The sequence below is a fragment of the Drosophila santomea genome, chromosome 2R, assembly GCF_016746245.2.
Source record: "Drosophila santomea strain STO CAGO 1482 chromosome 2R, Prin_Dsan_1.1, whole genome shotgun sequence".
In the NCBI taxonomy this organism is placed as follows: Eukaryota; Metazoa; Arthropoda; class Insecta; order Diptera; family Drosophilidae; genus Drosophila; species Drosophila santomea.
Window position 1 is genome coordinate 3,394,682 of NC_053017.2, and position 20,256 is coordinate 3,414,937.

A 20,256-nucleotide genomic window follows, 5' to 3' on the forward strand; every position below is an offset into this window, starting at 1 on the left:
CTTCGGGGTTTCGCCAATGCCCAAGCCTTCAGGACCACCTTCTCCAACACCAACATTGTGTTCCTAATTTATCACATATCGCTACGCGAATGGTATTTGAAGTGGAGGCTTCGACGGCCCGAATATTGTTTACAATGAACTGTGCCCAAATATTTCTCACCTGACACTTTCCTATGATACACATATCCAGGCTGCCTGAACGACAACGGGTCCCATCCTGCACCCTCGCCGACAATTGCACTATGACGCTCTGCTCGTCGTAGTGCTCTGCCTCCTCGGCGTTCCCGCCTCCAGTCTCCCGCGAAATGTCTTCGACGAGATGCGCCGGATGTCCTCTGCGGATGGAAAATATTTGTATAATTTTTATTTACAAATTAGATGGAAATGGCGGATTTTGCTACGCTTAGGCTCACTAGATGCAGGCGACGAAGAAGACAGACTAATAGTAATCATAACAAGAGAGAACATTATAGTCGAGTTCCCCGACTATCTGATACCCGTTACTCAGCTAGTGGAAGTGCGAAGAAGAGTCTTCAGCACTGACAGTTTTTGGCGATTTGTTGGCGTTAGAGTGGGAGTGGCAAAAAGTTTTTTGCCAAATCGATAGAAATTTACAAGACCAATACAAAAACAAGAGAGAACGCTATAGTCGAGTTCCCCGACTATCTGATACCCGTTACTCAGCTGGTGGAAGTGCGAAGGAGAGTCTTAGACACTGACAGTTTTTGGCAATTTGTGGGCGTTAGGGTTTGCGGGGCAAAAAGTTTTTTTGCAAATCGATAGAAATTTACAAGACTAATACAAAAATGAAAAAATATCAAAACATTTTTCAAAAGTGTGGGCGTGGCAGCTTTGGGCGGTTAGTGGGCGTTAGAGTGGGCGTGGCAAAAAGTTTTTTGGCAAATCGATAGAAATTTAAAAGAACAATTTAAAAATAAAAAAATATCTAAACATTTTTCAAAAGTGTGGGCGTGGCAGCTTTGGGCGGTTTGTGGGCGTTAGAGTGGGCGTGGCAAAAAGTTTTTTGGCAAATCGATAGAAATTTAGAAGACCAATACAAAAATTAAAAAATATTAAAACATTTTTCAAAAGTGTGGGCGTGGCAGTTTTGGGCGGTTTGTGGGCGTTAGAGTGGGCGTGGCAACATGAATCGACAAACTTGCGCTGCTTCTATGTCTTGGGAGTCTGTATGCTTAATCTCAACTTTCTAGCTTTTGTAGTTCCTGAGATCTCGACGTTCATACGGACAGACAGACGGACAGACGGACGGACAGACGGACATGGCTAGATCGACTCGGCTATTGATCCTAATCAAGAATATATATACTTTATATGGTCGGAAACGCTTCCTTCTGCCTGTTACATACTTTTCAACGAATCTAGTCGAGTTCCCCCACTATTCAGCTAGTGAAAATGCAAAGAAGAGACTTCAACACTGACAGTTTCTGGCACTTTGTGGGCTTTAGCGTGGGCATGGAAAAAGTGTTTTCGCAAATCAAGAGAAATTTACAAGATTAACAAAAATGGTACAAAATACCAAAAAAATTTGTAGAAGTGGGCGTGGCAGTTTTAAGTGGTTTGTGGGCGTTAGGGTGGGCGTGGCAAAAAGGTTTTTTTGCAAATCGAGAAGAATTTAAATGTACATTTACAATGGATAAACTTGCGCTGCGTCTATGTCTGAAGTTTGAATGGTTAATCTCAACTTTCTAGCTTTTATAGTTCCTGACATCTCAAAGTTCATACGGACGAAATGACAGACAGACTGGAAGGCCAAATCGACTCGCCCATCGAATCGATCCTGATCAAAAATGTATATGCTTTATATGATTGGAAACGCTTCCTTCTACCTTTTACATACCTCTCAACGAATCTAGTATACCTTTTACTCTACGAGTAACCGGTATAGCCATGCCTAACATACCAGTATAGAGTCATAATTATAAGATAGAATCTTAATATTTTATACCGTTTCTGTTTGAAACAGTGGAGACATAGCCTGATTTGGCAAAGCGTTTAATTAGTTGCCTCACTGAACTGATTTAGAACACCATGCGAACTATTTTTATAAGCAACGTACACTAACCTGCATGTAAGCGCACAGGGCTCGACATAATCATAATGCGGAGTCCACTTGTACAGAGTGCCGTCGTAGGGAACATCGTTGTAGGCGGCGCATTGGCTGGAGCGGAAGTCCTGTTGCTCCGGACAAGGCTGCATGTTGCAAATGCGGTACCGTGTGCTTTCCCCGCGACAACTGCCAGGACTGCCGCACCTACGCATTTGATGCATGATGCCTCCATCGCAGGTGCGCGAACAGGTTGACCAATCTGACCAGGAAGACCACTGGCCAGGTGCACCGCCTCCACCACCTCCTCCTCCTGCACTCTGGCCCTTCGATCGCTTTTGCTGCTGAAAATTAGCAGTTGCATTAGTGGATTACTCTGCTGTGCAGTGCCAAATGAAAAGTCAATACTACTTACTTCCAGTTCATTTTCTAAATCGGATGCTGTGTTCCACGTGTCGTCAAAAGCTTGACTCGCATTTAGCTTTTTTGCCCAGGTATCCTGTATATTCAATAGGCATATAGTGGTCTAAAAAAGAGAAGATAAAGGAAACGGAATATTAGTAATTTGCCCTCAGTATTGAGAATACTTTAATGCAAGTTAATTTTAATATGCTAAAATATTATGTTTTGAAAAATAAAATAGCCATATTTGAAAACAAATTTAACAATCAGTAATCTACAAGTACCGGGTATACATTTTCCAGATTATGTTTTTGCCTACCCATGGCCGTTTTGTAATTAATTTTGTACCCATTTGTAATTAATTTTATATTTATTCTTATATTAAAAATTTGGTTTTTGTGTGAAATGTATATATATTATCAGCAAAATAACAAAATGGTCGAGGCACTTGATTATAGAGTGGCTTCTGGTTCCGGTTTATTATAATACTCACCATGCCAGGTAATTGTCAAACCAGAACAGACTGCCTTGTCTATTTCCAACAGCAATCATAGGAACTACATAACGGAGAGGAAAGTGGAAGTCGGGCGAATTTTAAATAAAACTTGGTCATGGTTAGTAAGGTCGGGGTTGAACAGGGACAATCAAACAGACTAACCGTCTGTCAAAGATGACAGGGAATGGAGTCGGGGGCCTTGTTCAGATGAACGCTGAGAGAGCGAGAGAGACGCTAGTACGCGTGTATGTAGCGTCACGCCATTTATTTATTTAAAGGGACAGCGACCGGCTGCGCAAAACGTCAATGAGCTAAAACGTTCGTGTGCGAAGTTGCGAGGGCTGGTGAGAAAGATCCAAGGGTACGCGCCCCTCAGGTTTGTTCGGCGTATATAATGGCTAGCACGATGTCGAGCTGGTGTCGCTATAGTCACAGCAGTCACAGTTCCAGCAGCTTTGAAAACGTCCACTTGACAAGGGATAGATGAATAAACTGGGTTCTGGGATTTTGGGTCTTAAAATTGATGGTTCTTTATGGCATTGTGCCTCTGCGATCTGTTTTGACTTTGGGCCATGTCTAGCCTGTCCGATTGTCTAGGATTGTCAATCCATTTGACTGACGTTACTTTTCCATTCATTTTCGATGGCAACGCCTAACGCATGAGAAGCGAAGGTAAATTGTCATAGTCCACATCCCTTAAAAAACTTCAAGCTTAGGTAAGAAGCGAAACTCACGCATTGCGTCTGTCTGACTGCCTGTTTCTCTAATACCGTTTAACGACAGTAAGTGGCCAAGGACTAAGCCTTTGTTAACTGTTTCCGGCCTTATATGCAGTCTGCCTCTGCGGACGAATTCGTATGGCTTCGCTTTGACCTCCAACATTAAGCTTGCCGCTGCAGACGGAGTTTAAGCGTTATGCAAAAAATCTACCCTTGTGATAATGCGATTAACGGATCCTACATTGAACTGACAATTCCACAATTCTGACATTTCTTGTTATTTTTTCCAGTTTATTATTTGTCTGAAATTTTTTTTCGCAATGCCAAATACCTTTTGAATGCGCCCTTTCAAGCGCCAACAAACCTGTTCCACTATATTAGTTGAAAAGTATGTAACAGGTAGAAGGAAGCGTTTCCGACCCAATAATGTATACAAATTCACTAGTCAAGTAGAGATCTTAGGAACAATATAAGCTAAGTAACTAGAAAATAAACATGCAGATTCCAGAGACATAACACAAAATTGTTTTCATTTTTATTTGTCTTGACAATTACTATTGGTATGTCCGTCTGTTCGTGCGTATTAACGTCCACAAACAGTTTTTCCCTTTTTTTTAATTCGATAAAAATGGAATTTTTTGTTTGTACGCCCACTAATACTATTATTATCTAAAAGTCGAGAAACTTCACAACAGCGTTTTGTCTTGTTTAATTTTATTATTTGTCTTAAAAATTTTATGACTACCAAATTTATGATTAAGTTCGATATTATTGTTTTCCCTTCACATTTCAATCTATTTGCCAAGAAACATTTGGAAATTTCCCACTTCTTGCTACATGATCATTTAGAGTGGAAATGTACATGTACATATGTAAAAGTTTACTTTTTTTAAGTCAAACTACGAAAACTGAATTCTTTAAAAGGTAGCCTTGCCGAACTGATAGTTGTAAAATGTACCTTTATGCTATCTAAAACTCATCACTATCATTAAAACTCCTATATATATGTATGTATCCATGTTTTAGCCTGCCCAACATAAAAGCCCTTACCACGCGACCACTCGCCAAAGCTATTAATCATCTGTGCAAATGGTACAACTGAGGCTTCAACTCTCCAACTTCTTCAAGTACTCTTAGGGAACACTTACCACAAAAACTTGTCAGCTACGCCTAGACCATTAACACTGTCTCGCACACAAAGAGAAAAACACGCACACAACTGGCCAACAAATATCACCCGGGACATTCAGACAAATAGTTTAAAACCGGTGTCTTTGAGCTCACATAAATATTATACAACTAATGTATATGACAAAAACTTTTTTTTATTGAACACCCTGTTTATTTTGTACAATTAGGTGTATATAGCAAAATAGAAAAAAGGGAAATGGAATGTTATGATTCAAAAACCAAAACAAGCGGCTTGTACTCAGTTTTGCAGCATCCGTTATTCCCTTAAATTTTTGCTCTTCTTACTTTCTTATAACGGCAGATTTACCATAAAGTGATTTTTGCATATATTATTCTTTGTCAGAATGCAAAAAATCATTTTCTTCCATAAGTTTATAGTTGATTTGTTAAGTTTGGAACTTAGTCTCTAACTATTCACTGAAAAATGAAGAAGCTGTCTTCTGATGAGGAAAATAGTATTATTTCCATGACTTAAAGTCATGGTTAAAAGTCAGTGCTTGTCAAGGTCCAGAAAAGACAAAATGTTTGTGCGGAAAAGAAGTTGAATGGTCGCCGTCGCCTTCTTACAGACTCTGGACGCTCGACATACATATGATGTCTAAAATGAGAAAAAATATACTTTCAACGCCAAAAGAAGCTTCTACAGAAATAAATAAAGACGTGACTCGATGGACAGCTAAAAGATCGCTTGGTAGGATAAAACAAACCAGTTTTATCGGAGAAAAATATTAAAATTCGCAAAAAAATACAAAAAAAAAACACAAGAAGACTGAAAACGACGGGATTATTCGAAAGGAAGACTATTTGAACATTTTGCAAAGCAGCTTGCGTACCAAGAGCAGGAAATGACTTTTTAGCAAGGAGGGGATATCAAGCACACTGCGAAAAATGTTAAAGAATGTCTCGAAAACCAACATTTAAGGATGATGGAGTGGCCAGCGCAAAGTCCTGAACTCAATCAGATTGAAGACGTATGGTCAATCGTAAAGCGACGGCTCGGACAGTTTCAGTCACCCCCATCCAACTTGGGCGATCTTTGGGGGCGTGTAAAACCAGAACGGAATAATATTCCGAAAGGAATATTCGAAAAATTAGTTAAAAGTATGCCAAAACGTATGGCAACTGTCTTAGAAAATAAGGGGCTCTGGACAACATATGAATAATGCGTTTACTTAATAGTTTTGTTTTAAACAAAACTTAGTTCACAACTGAGTACATACCGCTTGTTTTTGTTTTTGAATTATTACTATTTTATAGCTTCTTTAATTACTTTATTACTTACGCCTTATTGTTACAAATGAACTACTACAAAATGTGATAAAATCAAAACTTTTTTCAAAAGTGTGGGCGTGGCAATTGTTTGCGGTTTGTGGGCGTTAAGGTGGACGTGGCAACATGGGTCCTCTTAAGTCTGCATGTTGAATCTCAACTTTCTAGCTTTTATAGTTCCTCGATATATATATATAGTACGATCCTGATCAAGAATATATATACTTTATATGGTAAACTGTTTATTGCAAAATTAATTTCTTGAGGCACGGAGTGCACCCAATAATCATTGCCTTCTTATATTTTTCACACGTCGCAAGCTGAATACTCTAATACCAATTTTTCCAATTTAAAATAATTTTTAAAATTTTTTATGTATTGTAATGTATTTGAATAATTATTATGTTAAGGTAATGAAAAAACTAAAGTTCTTACGTGGTGGCAATTTAGCAAAGATAATATACATAGATTCGAAGTCTAAAAATTTGTAAAGTAAAGGGCATATTTTGTCAAATTTACAATGCATGAGCATACGTGTGCACACATGCAGTGGTATACGGTCGCAGTAAGTGTACAATAGAGGCTCTAGAGTCCTCGCTCTCTGGCTATTGAGCAAAAATTCAAGAGATCCTGGAGCCTGCTCTGGTGTCCTCACAAAAAGATTGTGTGCAAAAACATTATATGGCGTTACGCACCTAGTTATTCTAATATCTTTGGTATTACCCGTAAAAAAATTCCACTTCAAAAGGCGGAACAACAACTGGAAAAGTTTGCACAAGGACCACAAAGAATTGGCGGCTGAAAAGGGAGTGAGGTTTGCACCCTTTCCCCATTACAACAATAAGGCTCTTTCAACAAGTCACATCCATCGAAGAACCTTATTCATCTTTGAGAGACTGATTCAAAGATGGGGTCTTTGCAAATTCCATCAGCACAGCCAACAAGGATCAGAAAGCAAGAGCTGCTGAATGGTGTTTTGGTATGCAATGATTAACTAATTACGCAACTATTGGTCGAATACATGTGGATCACGAACCAAGAAAATAAGTGTTTTTCGAGTGGCCGATTACTATTTTCGATTCCAGCTGCGATTTCTAAAATTTCCTTTATCTTCGGCACTAAAAAGTATACAAGTACGCATAATTTAAAAAGTAGATACCATACCAGAAGAAGTGCGATGGAGTGATCCCATAACCTGATTTTATATACCTTTACAACACAAGACAAACTTGAAGCTTTTAAGCCATCGTATGTTGAATAGTGATGTTTTTGTGCGTCATAATTGGATGCCTAAAATACCATTTTAATGAAAACACTATAAAAACAAGAGAGAATGCTATAGTCGAGTTCCCCGACTATCTGATACCCGTTACTCAGCTAGTGGAAGTACAAAGGAGAAATTTCCACACTGACAGTTTTTGGTGGTTTGTGGGCGAGGCAAAAAGATTTTTTGAAAATCGATAGAAATTTACAAAAATGAAAAAATATAAAAACATATTTCAAAAGTGTGCGCGTGGCGGTTTTGGGCGATTTGTGGGCGTTAGAGTGGGCGTGGCACGTGAATCGACAAACTTCCGCTGCGTCTATGTCGGCATGCTGAATTTCAACTTTCTCGCTCCTTATAGTTCCTGAGATCTCGACGTTCATACGGACAGACAGACGGACGGACATGGCCAGATCGACTAGTCTATTGATCCTGATCAAGAATATATATACTTTATATGGTCGGAAACGTCTGTTACATACTTTTCAACGAGTTAGTATACCCTTTAATCTACGAGTAACAGGTATAAAAATTGAATGAAATAGACCTAGAAGCAGGATTTCAATTTTAGAATTCGAAATCACTTATTAGAGCATTTTTCCTCCACCGTTTTACATTTTAAGTACACTTTATTTTACTCATTTGAATGTAATCCCATATGAGTTTCTACAATGTTCTTCGTGTTGTACTGTTTAGAGCCATTACTTGTGGAGCAATAGGGTATATAAGAGTATTTGAGAAGTAAGCGGTAAAAGTAAGCGTTATCGACTCTTTAAGTATGTATATATGCCTTATCTGGTACATTTGTCTTCGCAATTCGATATGATAAATAAATGTTTGTCACCGCTAACAAAACGCCCAACACTGTCACATACACATGTTTTATTTGTTATACATTTTATGTCTTGTCTGGCCGATTTCTATCCCTATGCCAACACAATGTAAAACAAGAGAACGCTATAGTCGAATTCCCCGACTATCTGATACCCGTTATTCAGCTAGTGGAAAGGAGGAGAGTCTTAAACACTGACAGTTTTTGGCAGTTTGTAGGCGTTAGAGTGGGCGTGGTAGAAAGGTTTTTGGCAAATCGATAGAAATTTACAAAACTAATACAAAAATGAAAAGATATCTAAACATTTCTCAAAAGTGTGGGCGTAGCAGCTTTGGGCGGTTTGTGGGCGTTAGAGTGGCCGTGGCAAAAAGTTTCTTTGCAAATCGATAGAAATTTACAAGACTAATACAAAAATGAAAAAATATCAAAACATTTTTCAAAAGTGTGGGCGTGGCAGTTTTGGGCGGTTTGTGCGCGTTAGAGTGGGCGTGGCAACATGAATCCACAAACATGCGTTGCGTCTATGTCTCTGGAGTCTGCATGCTTAATCTCAACTTTCTAGCTTTTGTAGTTCCTGAGATCTCAGCGTTCATACGGACGGACAGTCAGACGGACAGACGGACGGACGGACAGACGGACGGACGGACGGACGGACGGACGGACGGACGGACAGACGGACAGACGGACATGGTCATATCGACTCGGCTATTGATCCTGATCAAGGATATATATACTTTATATGGTCGGAAACGCTTCCTTCTGCCTGTTACATACTTTTCAACGAATCTAGTATACCCTTTTACTCTACGAGTAACGGGTATAAATATCTTCCTAGCACTGCCTCTAGCTGAGTTATTTAGTCGGAGAAATCGCAATTCTCTTTTTTTTTTACTTTAAAAAAGCAATGAAAATATTATTATATGTAATATATTTTTTGAACAATGAAAGGCTTCCAAATCGATAAAACAAACGTTTAAGGTCCAACATTATTAAAAAAACAAAACTGTTTGCAACCTTTTTGCCATTTAACAACATTCGAATGCCATCTACATATGTTTATGGACCCTTTGTAAAGCAAATATGTAGCAATGTTAGTAATGTCTCAGTTCAATTGATTAAAATTCCTTTGCCAGGACTTTACCCATATTTAACGTATTTACCCATAATTAACCTCTATATTTTGCCGAACAGATCCGCTTTGGCTCCTTGGTAAAAGCTTACTGAGCAGTTCTTACATAGCACAGCTAAACTCGACCTATCAGAGGCGGCCCGTAAGGACCGTATAGCTACAAATTCAAATATTCAGAATCCCTAATAAAGTAGACCGATACATACAAAACTGTCTTTTACATAAGCGCATAATAGTTTAACATAAAACCCTTAAAAATTTAAAATATACGACACACAATTGGTTGACGCTTTGATTACACGAAAGCCGTAACAAAAAATGTCGTAAACGCAGATATCGATGAAAGACTCCAGAGTTGCAGGATGTTTGTGGGCATGGCCAAAATGGCAAGACAAATAATAACATAAATAAATACCAAACAAATTTTAAAAAATGTGGTCTTCGAAGTTTTGAATGGATTGTGCGCGGTGCCATAATGATTTTTTGGCAACGATACAATTTGGCAAAACATAGCCGATGGTGTTAATCCTGATCAAGCATGTATATATTCATAATTTTTATGCACCTGACCATGGCAACGCATTGACTTGATTCGTAAACTCCGTTACATGTTGCTCTTAAGAACCCAACAAAATATTGTGTTTTTTTTTTGTACAGCATATATGACAAATACTTTTTGAATACTGCAAATATGGATTTCTGATTTATTTCAGAACCTAATTCATGTATAATAAGACCTTAAATGTACAAATATTGCACTAATATATATTTGTAATCTAGCGGAATACTTATGTATATAACATAACACCACTAAGCTTTAAACTTAATTCAACAAATTGTACTTACCACAAACAAAGCTGCCCATATTTTTGAAGACATCCAGTTAATGTTCACCGACATTTTTGTCTGCATTTTCTCGTAATCATGTTTTCTTCTGCAAAATAATAAATAAATACAATGATTTCAAATGTTTACAGATTCCTTGGTGTCATCCAGTTTCTAAAGTATTGTAGCACCACTGTTAGAAGTAAAGCTAATGTGGGGAAACCAGTTAACTAAGAGCCCCATCCTCAAAGAAAGCCTTAAATAATTATCAAGCAAAACGACAGCTAATGGCAGACAACAATGCCAAGCAAGAATGCGAATAAAATATGGCCAGGTGTTCACAGGAGTGTGTCTCTTTTGCATGAACACGAAAAGCTTCTGGCTCAGCGACTGCCTGGCACGCAAAGGAGAAATACTAGTGTTTGTACATTCAATATAATAATATTCGGGTCGAAATCAAGCATAAGGTAATATTGAATATATATTAAATGACATTTCCTACTTCTTTTCTTAATTTAATACATTTTGCTTAAAAAATTATTTATATACTTGCACAAGACTGTGCAATTAATCAAAAAATATGTTTCTGTCCCTTACCCTTCTTTATTCCCATTCATTGATTTTGCTACAACAATGTAGACATGTGGCTTATTGCAAGTATTACCCTGCAGTTCCATTCACCGACTTTTAATCGGTGTATCACCGCTCAATAAAAATTGTGAGCGCTTGATAACAATTTGTATTAAAGCAAACGATGATTTTAACATTGGCATGTCCTAGGAAAACATCGATGTAAAAAACATACTTATGCAGGTATGTGCCATTTACGTAATAGTGGATTTAAAGTACAGAAGAAAAGAAGAGAACTCAGCTAGTGGAAGTGCGATGGAGGGACTTCAACACTGACTGTTTAATGGCAGTTTGTGGGCGTAAGATTAGGCGTGGCAAAACGTTTTTTGGCAAATCTAGATAAACTTACATGATAAAAATAAATTAAGAAATAGCCCTAGCGTAATAAAAGTTAAATTTTTCCACTTTTATAACATCACAAAAACACTGCTAAAAGAGCGTTTCTTAAGAGCATTTTAAAGAACAAAACATTGCTCGATTCATCAATCTTTCACCAAGTTGTATAGAGTAAGTTTTCATCACCTTTACATAGATTCTTTAATGATTTTTCTATATCTATTTTTATTAACCTTTCATCAATTATACATTAAACTTATTTAATTAATCAAATATTAATATACATTGCTTAAATGTGACCTTCTATTTAATGAATCCTTTGATTATAAAATCCCAGAGTCCTACGGACTCCTACCGTAATATACAAAATATTTGTATGGTGTATACGAAAATGTATTAACACAATTTACCTTAGATGATCACATTTGTGAATTGTATTTGTGGTAGCTTATGAAATTAAATTCGAATATGATTAAAAATGTAATTTATAATTATTTACTTACCATTTTCTTAGAAACTGGCACTCAATAAAAATCACGTCTACTTTTCACAAAAATCAAATCACAAGTAACGAAAAAGGTGCGTGCCTTTTACATAAGGAATCCGTTTACCTATTTTGTACTCTTGTTGCTATTTCTCTCTGCGCGTCCCCGTCCCTGTTGCCCACACAATTTATCTTTGCATGTCACAAATTTAATGTTTCTTACAATGCCTATACGCTTGTCCCTAGAAATGAAATATGGATGATTTTGTTTTAAATATAACATCACCATTTTCATCGATGATTAAGCAAATTAACATCGTTTGGTTATCGGTTTAAGTTTTTAGGAGAGGTCGCGCGCGAAGTTGGCTATTTTGACTGAACTGTCGTCTGAATTGTGGTACTGCAGGGTAGTTTTAAAGATTTGAGTTTCCAACGCCAAGAAAATCACCGTTTCAAAAATTTGCGCATTACAGTTTGGAGCAGCTTGTGGGCATTAGAAATAAACTGTTTTGAAATAACCTTTCTTCTACCTGTTACATACTTTTTAACAACTCTAGTATACGACTAAAGGGTATAGTTACAACAGTAATGCAACTCTTACTTATATTTACACATGGCTTGACTTTGCTCGGTAGCCAGAAAACGATCTTTAAAGGTATTCTCTTATTCAATAACCTTTTAACTGTAATTGCTTTTGTCATATGCTTCCGTTGTTGATTAATTGTAAACCGTGTAGATATCTGCTCGCCGCAATAATTGCAATGTTTGCAGTCCCTCCAGAGGGTACGTTCAGCGAACAATCAGGGGAGGCGGTAAGTATTAGTTCAATAAACAAGCTTCAACAGGGGCTCATAAAAGTCAAAACATGAGGGAGCGCTATAATTGAGATCCCTGACTATCTGATACCCGTTACTCAGCTGTTGGAAGTGCGAACACTGCCAGTTTTTGGCGGTTTGTAGGCGTTAGAGTGGGCATGGCAAAAACTATTATTTTATTTATATGGTCGTTACCGCATCCTTTTACATGTTATATACTTTTACTCTACAAGAAACGGGTATAAATATCAAAACCTTTTTAAAAGTGTGGGAGTGGTCGGAAACGCTTCCTTTTACATATAATATACTTTTCTCTACTTTTACTCTACGAGTAACTGATATAATTATACTTGGATATATTATGAACATATTTTCTAGAGACAAGCTAGATCGACATTCAAGGCTCGGCTTATGTCACAGTCAGACGATATCTTCTTATCCACCTTGTTTCAAGACCAGAATACTATCTTCTTCTACTATCTGCTATCTTCAGCAGCCAGATTATTTCGCGATGTACAGCGGCTGATGGAACCAGCGTGCAACAGTAGCAATTGTCTTCTTCATCAGAATCGGCAAAAAAAAACGCATTAGCAAGGCCCTTCCTATTTTGGCTGGGCAGGCCACAACCTGTGAATGTACACTACTTGGGTGATAATACGTCCTGCCTCTAGCAGCAACGAAATGCAGCTCACCTGCAGGTAAGTGCCATTTACGTAATAGTGTATTTAAAGTACAGAAGAAAACAAGAGAAACTAAGCTAGTAGAGGTGCGAACGAGGGACCTCAACACTGACAGTTTAATGGCCGTTTGTGGGCGTTAGAGTCGGCGTGGCAAAACGTTTTTGGCAAATTGAGAGAAACTTACATGATACAAAAAAATTTAAAAATAGCTCATTAGGGGCAGTTATGTTGAAAGATTAAATGTTTCTAGCGTAAGAAAAGTTAAATTTCTCCACTTTTATCTTGTCTTGTATATAAGGCAATACATCAGATGATGTTTGATCAGGGGAAAGCCGAGAAACGAAAATGTTCTTTCTTTAGTGGAACCACCGAGAGGGGTTTTGGCACTGCAGGTTGTATTTCTGAAGTGCCAACTTGTGCCGGTAGTCCGGACTCAATATTCCTTTGGGTTGGTAAACTATTCGGGACAGGTGGAATCACCGGTTGAGAAACCAGTGCGGAAAAAACGGAATCTGTAGCAATCTCAAGCTGGACTCCCTCCACAACGGATTGTTCGGATGGCTCCGATTCTTTTTTAGCTGCCGATCTAAGCAACATTTGAGAGTTTGCTATGATCGTCAACTGATCAGCTGTGGAGTCCTGTTGATCACTTGCCCTTAGGCAGCCTACCACCAGCGGCTTTCTTGCGCTTTGGAGATTCCTCTAATAGCTTAAGGCTATTAAATTGTGAATCTAGCGCGGAAAAAATATCATCAGCTCGACGAAAACTATCTCTAGCCACGCCAAAACTGCTGATCAGTCCTTTCAAGCCACCTTTAGTTTGGCGCATAAAGAGTTTCATTTCATTCGCAACTCCTAGGCAAGTATCACAACAGTATGTTAGATTTGGGCCTTTAGTTATGACCTACTTGTTCGGCCGTAAAAACCAGCGCACTTAGTGTGCACCATTCTATCACATAGCCAACAGGTCATTATACCCGTTACTCGTAGAGTAAAAGGGTATACTAGATTCGTTGAAAAGTATGTAACAGGCAGAAGGAAGCGTTTCCGACCATATAAAGTATATATATTCTTGATCAGGATCAGTAGCCGAGTCGATCTGGCCATGTCCGTCTGTCCGTCCGTCTGTCTGTCCGTCTGTCCGTATGAACGTCGAGATCTCAGGAACTACAAGAGCTAGAAAGTTGAGAATAAGTATACAGACTCCAGGGACATAGACGCAGCGCAAGTTTGTCGATTCAGGTTGCCACGCCCGGGTATCAGATAGTCGGGGAACTCGACATTTGTTTTGGAAGCAGACAACATTGGTTTCCATATTTAATTGGATTCTAACCACTTTACCAAAACACAAAATCAACAATAGAGAACGCTATAGTCGAGTTCCCCGACTATCTGATACCCGTTACTCAGCTAGTGAAAGTGCGAAGAAGAGTCTTCAACACTGACAGTTTTTGGCGGTTTGTGGGCGTTAGAGTGGGCGTGGCAAAAAGTTTTCTTGCAAGTCGATAGAAATTTACAAGACTGATACAAAAATGAAAAAATATCAAAACATTTTTCAAAACTGTGGGCGTGGCAGCTTTGGGCGGTTTGTGGGCGTTAGAGTGGGCGTGGCAAAAAGTTTTTTAACAAATCGATAGAAATTTACAAGACCAATACAGAAATGAAAAAATATTTAAACATTTTTCAAAAGTGTGGGCGTGGCAGTTTTGTGCGGTTTGTGGGCGTTAGAGTGGGCGTGGCAGCATGATTCGACAAACTTGCGCTGCGTCTATGCCCCTGGAGTCTGTATGCTTAATCTCAACTTTCTAGCTTTTGTAGTTCCTGAGATCTCGACGTTCATACGGACGGACATGGCCAAATCGACTCGGCTATTGATCCTGATCAAGAATATATATACTTTATATGGTCGGAAACGCTTCCTTCTGCCTGTTACATACTTTTCAACGAACCTAGTATACCCTTTTACTCTACGAGTAACGGGTATAAAAATGTACCGCAAGAGCGCAGTCTGCACGATTAGAACTTTAGGATTTTGTGTGGGAGAACGAGAGAGCGGGTACACCGTGCAGTTAAGTACAAAAGGAAGAGAGAACGCTATAGTTACTTAGCTAGTGGATGTGCGAAGAAGAAATTTCAACACTGATAGTTTTTGGCGGTTTGTGGGCGTTAGAGTGGGCAAAAAGTTTTTTGGCAAATTGATAGAAATTTACAAGACTAATACAAAAATGAAAAAATATCAAAACATTTTTCAAAAGTGTGGGCGTGGCAGCTTTGGGCGGTTTGTGGGCGTTAGAGTGGGCGTGGCAAAAAGTTTTTTTGCAAATCGATAGAAATTTACAAGACCAATACAAAAATGAAAAAATATTAAAACCGTTTTCAAAAGTGTGGGCGTGGCAGTTTTGGGCGGTTTGTGGGCGTTAGAGTGGGCGTGGCAACATGAATCGACAAACTTGCGCTGCTTCTATGTCTTGGGAGTCTGTATGCTTAATCTCAACTTTCTAGCTTTTGTAGTTCCTGAGATCTCGACGTTCATGCGGACAGACAGGCGGACAGACGGACGGACAGACGGACATGGCCAGATATACTCGGCTATTGATCCTGATCAAGAATATATATACTTTATATGGTCGGAAACGCTTCCTTCTGCCTGTTACATCCTTTTCAACGAATCTAGTATACCCTTTTACTCTACGAGTAACGGGTATAAAAGTGAGATTTCGTCTTCGATTTTAAACGGACGGATAAACGGACATGACCAGATCGACTCGACTATTGATCCTTCTACCTGTTACTAACTTTTCAACGAATCTAGTAACTCTTCTACTCTACGAATAACTGGTATAAAAACTGAATGCAGTTTTAGGGGTCGTGGCAGTGGCAACAAACTTGCGCTGCGTCTATGTCTCTGGAGTCTGCATGCCGAGTATCAACTTTCTAGCTTTTAAAATTCCTGAGATCTCGGACGGACGGACGGACGGACAGACGGACATGTCCAGATCGGCTATTGATCGTGATCAAGAATATATATTTGGTCGGAAACGCTTCCTTCTGCCTGTTACATACTTTTCAACGAATCTGGTATACCCTTTTACTCTACAAGTAGCGGCTATAACAAGGAACTCTTAATATACAAAAGTTATATACAAACTCTTTGCACTTGACTTTATTAGTATATTCGTATTACTTGGGGTGACGCTGGTCTGAAAGATAATCTTAAAGGTACAATCCTAGTTATAATATAATAATATAATTTAAGTATTAATTATCTGTGAGAACATGTATATCGTGTTAATAGTTTGTACAACATAGATGACAAATAAATATAATATAAATATTTTGTAATTATTCATTTACATTTACAACTTTAGTTGTAGTAGATTAGAGTTGAATAGTACTTGTAGTTACAAGTACTTATATAAATTATTATAAATTGCTATACCATCTTGTACAGACCATCTTGTAAAATGAATGGAAAGCCCTTAAAAAAATTGTGAAAGTTAGACAAAAAGTTCTGGATGAAGTAATAAACGATTACCACACGGGTACAGGTACGACCAGGACTTGGTGGCGAAAAAAACATACATATGTATGTACATATGTACAGACGCCGACATGTTCCACATTGCCTAAATTTTCATGTATGCCTTGGAGTTTCTCTTAACCCCCACCGCACAACCGGCAGTCTGCCTGGTCACCGCTTTTAACTGTCGTTGGCTTTTTGCTTACTTTTGCCGCTTTACTTTATTTACACTTGTTTTACCAGCCCTCGATCAACCAAAATTATTTTTGGATGCTTTACAATTTGCTTTGAAAGTACGACAACATATCTGGCGTATTTCTTATTGTGTGGGTCGTCTAGACCCATCTTATGCATTTTTCGTTTATTAAAGAACTGAACTGCCGACATGAATGCACATTTACATTGATTTGTGCAAGCATGTCCACTTCGGATTATTATGCCGATTAAGCTTTTGTGTTCCAGGATACATTGGGTCCTTGCATTTCATTACGTTATTATCATGAAATTTAATTTCGACCCGAGCATAAAAATATTTGATCTTCGGCGGTAAACATGTAAAATTTCTTATAAAATAAAATATATATTTTCTTGAATATAATCAATTTCTCACCTGAACCGTATAAAACTTCTTTATTACCAATAAGGGCTTGGATAATTACGTACAAACTAACATTACGATTCTTCCTGCGGAAATCTCTTAATTTCAGTTTGTAGGTCACTAAAAGAAATATTGAATTTTCCATATGCATTGAACTTTTAAATGCATTTCGTTCGGCAAGATTTTCCCGAAAGTAAAATCTTAACAAGATAGAATCTGTGTTAACTAAGCTTCCCGACTTTTGCTACACAAGTCATGCAATTGAAAAACAAACGAAATTAAATAAGAAGTTTTATATGTAGACATTTAAAATTGTAAGACTTACGGCCACTATAAATTAAATGATTTGACACGCTCATCTAATATATCTCCGAGATCCATTTTAAAAATTTTCGGATTTTTACACTCTTTTCCCACTGATTGTTATACACTCAAACTAAATATTTAGATTGCCGCACTTGCCACACATTACACAATAACTATCGTTTTAACTTTGCGTGTTTCACTAAAAATCACCAAATCGACAACGCTGTGCTAAAAGGGAATAAAAAAGACTCTTCCAAAATGAATACTTTGGTGGCCTTAAAGAATTTTCGGCGTTTTACTCCTTTTCTATGCGTTGTAGCTTACAATGACTTATTTTTATAGTAATGGTTTGTCAATCGTTTTTTTGTAACAAAGGATTGACTTTTTAGTTTAGGTTTTACTTTCAATGTTATTTTTTATAGAGTCATTAAAATGTAAGTTCTGAGAAAAGTAAAGAAATAGAATGAATTATTTTTTGTCAGCAAATGTTAATCTTCATTGGAATTATAATATTTTTGTAGTATAGATCATTTGATGTGTTATGTATATTTTTAGTATTGTACATTTTTGATTTTTCGCAGAACAAAAACTAAAGTTTTTTTTAAATATTCGGTAAACGTTATAACTTTACATTTTTAAGAGAAATTTGTACGTTTGTAAATTAAAACTTTATGTCTGTTAATAAGACTATTTGCAAAACATTTTTAGTGAATAATCCTTCAACCTAATCATTTGTCTTACGTCCTTTGGATATTTATTGCTTTCGCACCACAACAAAGCACCGTCGCGCACCAAGCAATTGTGCTCTGTAAAAATCCATAGCACTGAATTTTCCTTTACCGGTAGCACAGCCCGCGAGCTCCGAAAATCACTTGAAAACTGTTCGCCCGCATCGGCATCATGTTCCGCAACATGAGAACGTGTTCGAGTAGAAGTGGTCGGTTTGAGCTGGTCGGTTTGATCGAAATCCAGCGCCCAGTGGGATGTCGAACAGCAACTTGGTTCGAGTGAATTCGCAGTGGTGAGTTCTAGAAGGGGAAGTTCCGTTCGTGAGGGGTATTAGTTGCCAAACTTACAAAATACCTTGTATATAAACATTTTTTATATATGGTGCAACATTTTGCGCAAGGCAGTACAATTTTAGATAGGTGTATCTTTTTGATGCCTATCGATATCGATAAGCCAAAATGTTTTTATTATTTTAGCACAACCAATTCTGTGTGGCACCCAACCATTCAGTAAAAGCGTAATAGGATTTTGTTTTGCCTACCAATATCAATCTACAAATCTAAAATAATTCCAGGCAGACCAATTATTTAAAAGTTGTTATGTAACCGTCGTTAGGTGAAGCTCTGGTTACCATTACTCAGGATGTAAAAATGCGAATGAGAAATTTTAATATTTTCTGGAATAATGGTAAAAATTGGGGAAAAAAATAATAAAATGAAAAAAAATTAAAACTGTGGGCGAGTGAGCGTGGCAAACAAAGTTTTTTGCAAATCTATAGAAATTTACAAGATTAATAATAAAACTAAAACATCAAAACTTTTGTTATCATGGCAAAAAGTTTCTGATAGGAATTTACAAAACTAATCAAAAAATGAATAAATATCAAAAAGTGTAGGCGTGGTAGTTCTGTTCGTTTTGTGAGCGTTAAGAGTGTGAACTTGCACTGCGTCTATGTCTGTGAAAGCGCATGCTCAATCTCAACATTCTAGCTTTTATAGTTCCTGAGATCGAGGCGTTAATACTGACAGATGGACGGCAGACGGACACGGCCAGTTTGACTCGGCTATTGATCCTTATATTCTTGATATATGTATATACATACTTTATAGGGTCGGAAGCGCTTCCTTCCTGCTTCTTAGGTAGGTTCCCAAAATTTTAGTGAAAAAGAAACAAGTGATGTCTTAATGGATATGTTAAAAGTGTGCCGAGTGGAATCAACCATAGAAGAATATTATAATAAAATTGATTAAATTTCTAATAGGGTACACAACCGAATACTAATCCATAACGACATAACATACACCACACTAGAAGTGAACCGAATTGCACTCCGCGTTTTCAGAGAAATCTTTCCTAATCCTACAAAAACGTTAATATTCGCAAGAAAACCCACAATCCATAGATGATGCCTATAAAATCATATAAGATGCTCGGCATTAAAGCTACACATTATACGGACCAATTCAAAGGAATAATAGGTTCAATAAATTCAACTTAATATCGAATTTCAATAACGCTAATAGAAACGTAAACGAACCATTCGTTTCACAAAGTAGTTTTGATGAAGCAAATAGGGATCAATCAAACATTGTCATGCAACAAGAAAATAAAGGACAGAAGGTACGTTTAGGATAAATAATAGATGGCATGGGATCAAAATCAACCAAATAATAGCTAAACTTCTTATTCTGCTTGAGTTTTAACAAATAGTCGAAATGTTTTAAACTGAGCAAAGCAGGCGTATTTTCGAGCCAATGGATCTTAATCAATTAAGTGTAAAGTTTCAGATATAGGGAGGATCAAGATGAATACCACATATAGCAGTGGTAAGGTAAAAATAGGCCATTAATATTTATTAATAACACTGGAGCAGAATTCAGTATAATAAATAAGAATTTGTGTTACCCGAAGGGAGAAACAGACATTGACATAGAAGTGAAAGCAATGAGAAACAAAATTAAAATAG

General features: G+C 37.6%; 1 protein-coding gene across 6 annotated transcripts in view; it reads right to left on the reverse strand.

Moving 5' to 3' along the window:
* Positions 1 to 17,948, reverse strand: part of LOC120444788 (protein madd-4) — a 44,640-nt gene extending 26,692 nt beyond the window's left edge. For 2 of the 6 annotated variants that reach the window (XM_039624735.2, XM_039624734.2), the window contains exons 1-5: positions 17,581 to 17,942; positions 10,214 to 10,301; positions 2,481 to 2,591; positions 2,084 to 2,409; positions 161 to 335 (exon numbers count right to left, since the gene is read on the reverse strand). In XM_039624735.2, coding sequence (XP_039480669.1) covers positions 161 to 335; positions 2,084 to 2,409; positions 2,481 to 2,591; positions 10,214 to 10,279 — 678 coding nt within the window. In that variant the 5' untranslated portion in view covers positions 10,280 to 10,301; positions 17,581 to 17,942. Of the gene's footprint in view, positions 1 to 160; positions 336 to 2,083; positions 2,410 to 2,480; positions 2,592 to 10,213; positions 10,302 to 17,580 lie in introns of all 6 variants that reach the window. The other 4 variants (XM_039624736.2, XM_039624737.2, XM_039624732.2 and 1 more) reach the window with 3 other exon arrangements.
* Positions 17,949 to 20,256: the final 2,308 nt, after the last annotated feature.